General features: G+C 36.0%; 1 protein-coding gene across 1 annotated transcript; it reads left to right on the forward strand.

The window, feature by feature from the left end:
- Nucleotides 1–6,895: 6,895 nt before the first annotated feature.
- LOC148872429 (uncharacterized) lies at nt 6,896–10,509 on the forward strand. The gene is made up of 2 exons (XM_088967480.1): nt 6,896–7,914; nt 10,145–10,509. The coding sequence occupies exons 1-2, from the start codon at nt 7,243–7,245 to the stop codon at nt 10,301–10,303; spliced, it is 831 nt and encodes a 276-aa protein (XP_088823606.1). The 5' UTR covers nt 6,896–7,242; the 3' UTR covers nt 10,304–10,509.

Here is a 10,509-nt window from a genome sequence, read left to right on the forward strand (position 1 = left end):
AGCTTACATCAGGCCTGCAAATTTTAGGGTCGGGCTTGGGCTTAATACTTCAAGCCTGGCCCGGCCTGCATATATTTAAACTTACACATTTTGTGTATAATGTTTACATATTATACATGTTATTTTATATTATATCATATATTTATATATAAGTATTATAACATAGCATGTATAATTTATATTATATGTAATATTTTATATTATATAATGTATAAAATAAGTTTATATGTATGTTATGTCATTTAATATATAGATATGTAATCTTTTATATATGAGTGACATTGACCCAGAACCATGCCCGTTCTGGCCCGGGCCCATATAGATATGGGTTAGGCCTTATGTTTTAGGCTTGGAATCCTGGATCGGGCCTGGGCTTAAGCTATAGCCCTTATCATAAGTGCAAAGCCCAGCCCATGATCACCCCTACTCTGAGGCGCGTTTGAGGACAGTTTTTAGAACGTTATTTGCCCCCACTTAGTTTCATTGAGTTTGCTGTTGGGTTACAAGTAAATCTGTTCATAGGATACAACAGAGCTTTAGGCGAGAATCTGCAACTAACAAAGTTGAAGAGTCTCCGAAAAAACTTTCTATTAGATTTTAGCAGACCGGATTGAGAGAGAGAAAGTGATTTTTGAAATTGTGTATGAAATGCTTAATTCACGCTCTTTAAATAGTTTTTGAAGAGTTATGAAGAAGAGTAAGGTACTAGTTTAGGGAAAGGTACCTTGAACAAGCACAATTTCAAACATTGTGATTGTTTAAAAGGTAGTTAACGGTTAATGATTGTTAACTTTGAATTGTGCCTCTTAATCACACCCAATCGAATCATGGTCATTGATCACATCAATAGTCAGCATCGCACCAAAAAGCTAAAGCCGCCATTCGTAAGCAAAGTGCGCCTCATTGCGTTGCACATGCATGCACACATATGCGCATACATTGCGTGGTAGCAAGCCTCCATACTCTCTTCTTCTATTTCTAAAGAGTGTAAATCAGCTCTTATTAATAAACCCAAAATAAAACATGTAATTATCCAATGTGGGACAAGTTAAAATTGGTTTTATTAAGAGAAATGCTATTTTTCAAAACATGTGTGCAGGTGAAAATTCTCATGTAATTGACCAATCAAACCCATCAGATTTAATCTCTAATGAGATTAAAATCCAACATTCACTAAGTCCCTTTTGTTTGCAATGTAGATTTCATTTGCACCAGTGTAAATACAGGGGCGTACAATTGCCTGAGCGTAAATTCATGTTTACTTATGTTTCAGATTTGATGTAAAATGATGTGATCTCACTTCACATGAAAGATGTGGTGCAATGCAAAAAAGATTGCCATCTGAGAGGTGGCTCGGTTGATATGTTAGCTAGTTTGCTCCGGTATAGCTATGGATTCAATTCTTGCAACCACCACTTTGGAGAGGGGGTTAATAGAGGTGCGCATCACCGAATACTAAAAAGAAAAAATGCAAAAAGATAAATGCTGAATTGAACTATGAGCAAAATTTGTATCCAGTTCAGATTTGCACTGCATGTCAAAGCACTAATATTTCATTTAGTTTTTCACTCATTTACTTCAACTTTTTTTATTCAATTTGTTAATTATTTTCTAGTTTGTTAATGTTTTATTTATTTTAATAATCTTTTATTCTTTAAATTAATTTTTAGATAATTTTATGAATTAATTATTGGATGATTAGTTTCTCAATCATTCAATTACTTTTTACACATTTTATAAAAATTTGATCTCTTTATTATTTATATTCTAGTTTATTAATATTTTATTATATTAATTAATTTTTAATCACTATTTTGATTGTTAGATTTATTATTTTCTTAATAATTTAAATATTATTAATCCGGTATTGATATGTAATCACTTTGTTATTTGTTTTCTACTTTGTTAATATTTTATTCAGTTTATTGTTTTTATATGTTTTATGAATTAATAGTTAATTTATTAATTTTTAACAATTTAATTGTTTTTAATTTATTTTATGACTATTTAATCAGAATATTAATTATTTTCTCCTTTGTTAACATTTTTATTATATTTATTAATTTATATTATTTTTTTAATGTTGCAACCACTTTATTAATTTATTATTTTTAATTCATTTTCATACAATTTAATCACTTTATTAATTAGTTTGTATTATCTTGATATTTTATTTAGTTTTTTATCTTGTATTCATTATATAAAATTTTATTTATTTTTTTAACTAATCATTAATTTATGAAATTTTAATTGTTTAATATTTAACCCATTTTATTAAAATCTAATCACTTTGTTAATTTTTATGAGTTCATTAATATTTTATTTAATTTATTAATTTTTATCATTTTTAATTTTGTACCATTTTATCATTTTATTATTTTATTATTTTCAACAATGTTATAATTTTTTAATTACTTTATTAATTATATATTTGTACTTTACATTTTTAATCATTTAATTGTTTTCAATCCACTATATTAATTAATTTCTAGTTAATAGTTTATTTTGCATACAAATTTTTAATCAAATTAATTATTTTTTAATCCATTATTAATTTTTAATCTCTTGGTTAATTATTTTTTAATATTTAGGCACTTTTTTTATGCAAGCCTAAAAAAGGGGTCTAGGCTTGAGAGACATGAGGAATATGAACTTGGTGCTGCTTGCAAAGCAAGGCATGAGGATGATGGCACTTGGCAGACCCTACTTCCCAATGGGCATGGGGTGTAAAAGTATAACAGTGGGCAGAAGCTTCTAGAAAAAAGGGTCATGGGATTGGAAGGATCCGTGGGTTAGTTCCCTACCTAATTTCAGAATTTCCATGGATAAGACTCAGAATTGTGAGTTTGATAAAAAAAACCTTTATGGATGTTAGAATGGTGATCGAGATAGGTCTGAGATTCACTCTCTCTCTCTCTCCTCATTAGATATAGCTAAAGCAATCCATAGAATCAATGTTCTCCATCATGATATGGAAGGATAAAATTTCTTTGGTACTTGAGAAGCATGGACATGGAGCCATGGACGGTTCTCTGTCCGCTCTACCTATCACTTGGCAAATAGAGAAGGTATTGGGTTAATGAATCAAGATTCATCTATGTCTAGTGGGACCTCTAGCTCTTGAGAAAGGCTTACTATGTTGGCACATTTGGGGATTGAAAACCGATTCATAACCAAAATGTGCTTTAGGCAGGTCTGTCATAACTCATAACAACATCCCTCTTCAACTTTCTGATTGAAAGAGTTGGAAGATTACTATCCAAGTGGAATGAATCCTTACTATCTCAAGCTGGAAAAGAAATTTTGTTAAAAGCTATTGCCAGTGCCATTCCAAAGTATACCATGTCCTGTTTCTTATTCCTAAAAGAGGTTTGTAATGATTTAAAAAGAATCCAAACTAGATTTTGGTGGGGGGATCAAAAGATCATAGGAAAACTCATTGGGTGAGTTGGGAAATTCTCAGTAAAAATAAGTTTGCATGAGAGCTAAGATTCAGAGATCCTTATAAATTCAATCTGGCTCCTGTAGGATATGCAATGATGAGGATAATCTCTGGGTAAAGATTATCAAGGCTAAATATTTAAAGAGGAGAAATTTCCTAACTGACAAGCTACCTACCAAGGGCTCTTGGGGTTGGCAGAGTATGGTAGCAACAAGAGAGGTTCTCCAAAAAAGAGCATGTTAGGCAGTGAACTTTAGAACAAAAGTTAGGACTTGGGATGACCCTTGGCTACATCAGATAGAATTATTTAGAATTATGGGTCCTAGACCAAGTAACCCAAATTTGGTTTGGGTAAAAGATTTGATGGATGAGAGTGGAAGAAGTTGCAAAACTAGACTGATTTAGGAGAATTTTGGAGAGGCTATTGCTAAAAACATCATAAGTGTAAATTTAGCTAGGGTAACTAGGAAGATAAGCTTAAGTGGACCTATCACCCGAAGGGGATTTATACTGTAAAAACTGGGTGATATGCTTTACTTTCAAACTGTAGTAATCCATCAATTGGGGGAGCAGACTTTGGCAATATAGGGGGTCTGGGGAAGATACAATGGGCTGAAATATGGAAAGCAAAAATATACCCAAAAATAAGAAATTTCATTTGGAAATGTTCACAAAATGCCTTAGTTGTAAAAGAAAACCTCTACAAAAGAAAGCTTTCTAATGATAGCAATAGTCTGAATCCATTTTACATTGTTTATTTGAATGTAAGCATGCTAAAGTAACTTGGTTCGGATGTCATATTAATTATATGGGCTATAGGGGAAGATCTTTTACTTCTTTTAATCAGTGGCTCTCGGTTTGGTTGGATATTTGCTTGAAAGACAGAGGCGGAAAGGATGAATTACTTCCCTTCTCATTCTTGTTATTGTGGAATATCTAGAATTCTAGGAATTGTAAAGTTTTTGAAAATGCATATCCTTTACCTAGAGTCACTCTTGCTATAATATACATGATGTGGAGAGAGAGTGATGATTTCCCAAGCAGTCTTTGGCAAGCACCAGAGGCAAGGAGACTAAAGCTGAATGTAGATGGAAGCTTTTTGTGTTCAGGTAGTTCAGGTTTTGATGCAGTACTGAGGAAAACTGATGGTATAGTGATAGCGACAGTCTTTGGCAAATCCTCAACCTCATCTCCCAATCCAAGCTGCAATGGCAATTCTCAACAGCTTAGAAATTTTGAGTATGTTCAAGGAAGAAGCCATCATAGTGGAATCTGATTGCCTAACTCTGGTGTGAGCTTTGAATACAGGAAACTTTGGTCTTGGTTTTGTGCATGGATATCAACTTACTTACTGAAGACTTATCTACCTCTTTTGGGCATGTAAATAGGTCTTGTAACAATGTTGCACATATGCTAGCTAAAAAAGGTCTAAAAGAATCTGGGTTGTTTGTCCATGACCCCCTGAGTGGATCCAATATATGGCCAACCAAGACTTAATTAGACCTTAACTTGTGTTGTTTGTATTTCTAAGACTAGTTAATACATATTTTCTTACTTGATTGTACCAAAAAAAAGGAACCTTGTAATTCACCTCTAGTTGAATTCTTGTAGGTTGGTATAACCACTTGGTTACCCTATAATTCATCTCTTTGTGCCATCTGTATTACCAAAAGTGGGCTGTTGTCGATGATATTGTCACAACGAGTTGCAGCCGCAGTGACAATGCAAGAGGAGGGATAGAGAGAGAATGAGGGGAGAAGGAAAATGGGATCGAGGGACTTAATGGCAAAAGGGACATTTCATCCATTATATTACGATTTAATGGCAATGGCGATTGTCAGAAACAGTAGGGGTGGTTTAAGACAATAGTTAAACAGTAAGGGTACAATTTGTCAATTAACTAAACAATATGGGTAGTTTAAGAAAATTACCCTTTTTATTTTCCCAAAGTCTATATCACTTAGCAAAAATGAAAAATAAAATAATAGAAATGTCAAAAAAAAAAGATTGGCCTAGCTCGGCCCATAGTCTACCCAACCTAGGCATGTGGCATGGCATGGCACGGATGGGCTCGTGCCAGGCTTGACCTTTGAAATATCCTATAAGAGACAAGCACAACCCAGCACGGACAATGGGTTGGCATGGCACAACCCTCCAAAGCACGGGTAGCCCACTAAGTCGTGTTGTGTCAGCTTGACATGGCCTGATTTACACCTCTAAGTTAGGTTGGTAAAACTCAAAGCTAACCCTAATCTGTACACCGCAACCTAGACCATAATCTAGACCCCCTTTCTAATCTATACACCGCAACCCAAAATCTCCTCTTATTTTTTATTGGTCAGAACTGCACATCGTCGTGACCACCCCTTTACGATCTCAAACTCATGTGTGTGCTCAAACGTGTTTTGTTCCATGGCAGTAGAGCTCCATCTGTCCATTTGTTGAAATAGGCAACAGGAAATGCTTGGATGTGCTCTCTATGACAGTGGAGCTCTGTGAAAGTTCGTCGAGTTGCAGTGGTTCGATTGGAATGTCGGAGGCCTAAGAGGGAAGGTCTACTAGAAATCAAAGTTGTCAATGAAGCTTTGTAGCTAGAACCGATGTGTAATTGCTGCTAGTGTTGTAGTTGCTTGAAGGGTTCGTGAATGAAGATCTCGCACTTCTAGGTCGAGGGGTCTAAGAGGTTTGCGAGCTTTTGGTCAGTTCTAGACTGCCAGGAGAGAGAGAGAGAGAGAGAGAGAGAGAGAGAGAGAGAGAGAGAGAGAAATTGCCAGGTTCGTAAGCTTCTTGGTTTTGATTTGCTATGACGCTATGTACCTTCTCAATGTCGATGTAGTGGCTGAGCAGAGGTGACTAGATTTGGACCTGAGGCTTTGGAAGAATACAAATGCAATATGTAGAGTACAAAACCTTATATTTTGTATGTATTTACGCTGTACATATTTGCATTTGTATTGCTTCCAAATTGAGCCTGAGTGGCAAAGACCAAGAGAAAATTAAGGGCAAAGCAAACTTTTAAACCCTTCCACCAATATTTCATCGATAGTCAACAATTAAGGGTATACTTAATCAATTAACTAAATCATAAGAATAGTTTAAGAAATATACCTTTTTTAGGGGGATTGGATGAGGATTGGATTTATGCTAAACAGATACAGGTTGCAGCCCTAACTTTGTGGTCTAGATTTCTTCACTGAACGTAAATTTACAAATGTAATACGAGACCCACGTATGAGTAGGAATTTAAAACATGGGCCTGGCTCGGCCCAGAGAGGCTATTCATAAGCCCAACAAGAAATGAGGTGAAGCACGGGCCAGAGAGGCTGGTCATCTGGAACGGTCTTGGTTTTAAAAATTGGGTAGGGATCTATTACCAACAAACGCTAACAACACTGTTCCAACAATTCATTACAGTCGCACATTGAAAATATTTCTTCATGAATGACAATAGATGTTCCCAACGTGCGGCTTAAATGAGGGTGCTGGGATAGGGTTGGGAGCCTTCTATTGATAGCAGCTTCGTACCCAGTTTATAAGCAAGCTCGTTCCAGTATTCCAGAGAACCGAAGCCCGAAATTCAAGCCCAACCTGCGAGAGAGCTTGGGTTGGCCGGTTCGGTCGAATCATTTCTTCAACAAAACCCTAGACTTATAAACCCTATCTTTTTAGGTTATCCTCAGTTGTTCCACCCCAACCAGTCATACCTCAACCCAACCCTAGATTTATAAACCCTATCGTTTTGGGTTTTCCTCGGTTCCTCTTTCGATCTCTTACCGCAATCAAACCTAAACTGAAGCAACATGGCTGAAAGAGGTGGGGAGAGAGGTGGCTTTGGCAGGGGCTTCGGCCGTGGTGGCCGTGGTGGCCGTGGAGATCGCGGCCGTGGTGGTCGAGGTGGTGGGCGTCGCGGCGGTGGCCGTCGTGATGAGGAAGAGAAATGGGTTCCTGTAACTAAGCTTGGACGCCTTGTTAAGGAAGGTAAGATCAGAAGCTTGGAGCAAATCTACCTTCACTCGCTACCTGTGAAGGAGCACCAGATTATTGAAACACTGTTGCCTAGTCTGAAGGATGAAGTCATGAAGATCATGCCGGTCCAGAAACAGACCCGTGCTGGTCAGAGAACTCGATTCAAGGCCTTCGTAGTCGTCGGTGACGGTAATGGCCACGTCGGGCTCGGCGTGAAATGCAGCAAAGAAGTTGCCACTGCTATTCGTGGTGCCATTATCCTTGCAAAGCTGTCGGTGATTCCGGTCAGGAGGGGTTACTGGGGTAACAAGATCGGGAAGCCTCACACTGTGCCGTGCAAGGTTACTGGTAAATGTGGTTCTGTTACAGTGCGGATGGTACCAGCTCCTCGTGGTGCTGGAATCGTTGCTGCTAGGGTTCCAAAGAAAGTTCTGCAGTTTGCCGGTATTGAAGATGTCTTCACATCTTCTCGTGGATCCACAAAAACACTAGGCAATTTCGTCAAAGTTCGTATTTTAACAGTTATATTCAATTTGTTTCCGATTTTATGGTTTCGATACCTGTTGATTGAGCTTGAATATTGTTGGAACCCGTAAATATAACTTCGATATTATTGATAAAACCAATAGGGATTTCTAAATAATACAGAGAAGATAATACTTGTAAAAAAAGTAATACAGAGAAGATAATGAGTAGATAAATGAGGTTATGATTGAGTATTTTTCGATTGCAAACGCGGTGAATGCAAATGATACATATGGAATTTTATGCGAATTTGCTAGTTATTGTCAGTGTATTTAGATTTGATTTCTTATGCTTTTCAAATTTCGTTAAGGGTAATTGTTTTTACTCGTTCAGTTTGTCATCTGGCTTTTAAAGAAAACGTTGGTTTGTATAAATTCTGCTGATCATTTTATTCGCTGAGGTTTGGAGTTGTTTCGAGTAATTTATTTTGTGATCACATGATCTATTTAAAATTTCTTGGGCTTTCCGTAGAAGGATCAAGGGTGGTAGTATATCTGTTTATATTTGGACTTACAGGATTTATTGCCCTTCATAGCTTGGAATGTGAAAATAAAGTTGTGTATTGAATGTCATATGGGTGAGGCAAGTCTAGTCGAAGTGTATTATTTAGTTATGTTGCTGGTGTAATGGTTTTTTTGGGTGCCATCTGCCTTCTTCTTTCATCAGCATTACAAAAAGAAAGCTTCAGTATCCACATGACTGTAGGATTACAAATGCTTGGACCATTCATAGTAATTCTACCACTGATTAGAAAAGAAAGTTGTCTACTGTTTAATCCTTCAATTCCACTTGTTTTTAGGTGTTATATAATTCATTCCATCAGAAGAAATTTTTATACATAATCCATCAAATCCTTCAATTCCACTCATTATTATGTATTAATTATATGGTAGTATTAGTTGGTTGTAACATAACAAATCCTATTGTTATTATTGATATCAAGTTTATAGAACTCAAGATCTTTTTTTTCAGTTTTTACTATATAATATATGAACTGTTGTGTAAGAAAAGAGCATTTATTATTTTGGTAATGTTTAAGATTTGAAGTTGATTAGGACATATTGCATGTATACATCGACATTCTTCTTGTAGTTGTTTGTTGTGAACATATTTCCTTCAAACTAGAAAAGTATTCTTAAGAAGTGTTTGGTAGTCTAACATATCATAGCTAGAAAGAATTTACTGTATCTAGATTCCTTCAGGTTGTTGGTGATTCCATTCCTAAATTGGTTGCATTTTTGCATTTGAAACTTTGCATTGACTCCGCATGTTCTATTGTATCACTTCAATTGGTGGGATTTGTTGCAAATCCTGGTTGCCGTTTAGAATATCATTGATATGGATCTTCGTAGATGGTTAAGCAGGTAGAATGTTGTTAATCTGTCTTTTAAATATGTTACCTTGCTGACTAAAAACCTTGTGTGATTACGAAAGTTAATAGGTTGAGACTAAAGGTCATGTCTCATGATACTGGATAGTCACTTGCAAAAATGCAAAGGCTGAAAGGACACTGACAGTAGAAACATAGGCCACGTGGAAATGGAAATTTATCTTTCATAATCATGGTGGAATGTCTTTATGAAATATCTGTCATATCTGGTTCATTAAGAATTATGACCAAGTTTGGTGACTGGATTTAGGGCATGTGCGGATGTGCTGGATCCGGGCATGCTAATCTACCACATCCCATATTTTAGGGATGGTGTGTATATGAGTGGTTGGTTGGTTAAGAGTGGGGCAGTATTCAGTGTTTATGATTTTTGTATTCCTACTTTTCCTACATGGTCATAGCATAATTGATGGTTTATGATATAAGGGTTTTTATATCCATGTAAAAGGGTTTCCTATAATGTGGCAAAATGGGATTACCTGTGAAGGTGAAGGCATTCACATGGTTTGTGTTGGAGTAGACAGTGAGTGTCACCAGAGCTCCTATCTTTATATTGGAATATTCAGTTCCATAATTCCATTTTCATGGCTTTCTTTCATTTGAAGCCAGATTGTGAAGGTTAAGAAATTCTCTTGTATGTTTCATGCAATGATGCTATGTGATTTACTCTTTAAGATGTTATATAATCTTTATAATACCTTCTTTCCAGTTGGCTAATTAGGTGCTTTTGTAGAATTCTACGTATTATGTATGATGTTGTATCTACAATCCACTTATGCTACCAATGCCACTATGGCCTTTGTTTTTTTTTTTAATTGCAGGCAACATTTGATTGTCTCCTGAAGACCTACGGGTTCCTGACACCTGATTTCTGGAGGGAGACTCGCTTCACAAAATCACCGTTCCAGGAGTACACAGATCTATTGGCCAAGCCTACAAAGGTCCTCATTGCCGAGGATACCAGCAAGTTGGATGATTAGTTAAAAATTTAGCGAGAGGAGTCGGGTATTCTTTTGTTTTGGTAGCTATTCTGGGACATGAAAATCTCTATTTTGAAAGCGCAAACAAATAGGCTTTAAGAGTTTATTAAGTTGACAAGTATTTTTTTTTCTTTTGTTTAAGAATTTTGAATTGACATTTACCATCATGATCTACATGGTTGTATTTCTTTCCTTTGCGTTTCAAA

Source organism: Nelumbo lutea, chromosome 2, assembly GCF_056320005.1.
Source record: "Nelumbo lutea isolate HS-2025 chromosome 2, American lotus-T2T, whole genome shotgun sequence".
Classification (NCBI taxonomy): domain Eukaryota; kingdom Viridiplantae; phylum Streptophyta; class Magnoliopsida; order Proteales; family Nelumbonaceae; genus Nelumbo; species Nelumbo lutea.

Excerpts from the sequence above, each read along its gene's own strand:
- LOC148872429 (XM_088967480.1), top strand. The coding sequence starts at position 7,243 with ATGGCTGAAAGAGGTGGGGAGAGAGGTGGCTTTGGCAGGGGCTTCGGC. Across the intron at positions 7,915-10,144 it reads CACTAGGCAATTTCGTCAAA|GCAACATTTGATTGTCTCCT; the intron begins GTTCGTATTTTA and ends TTTTAATTGCAG.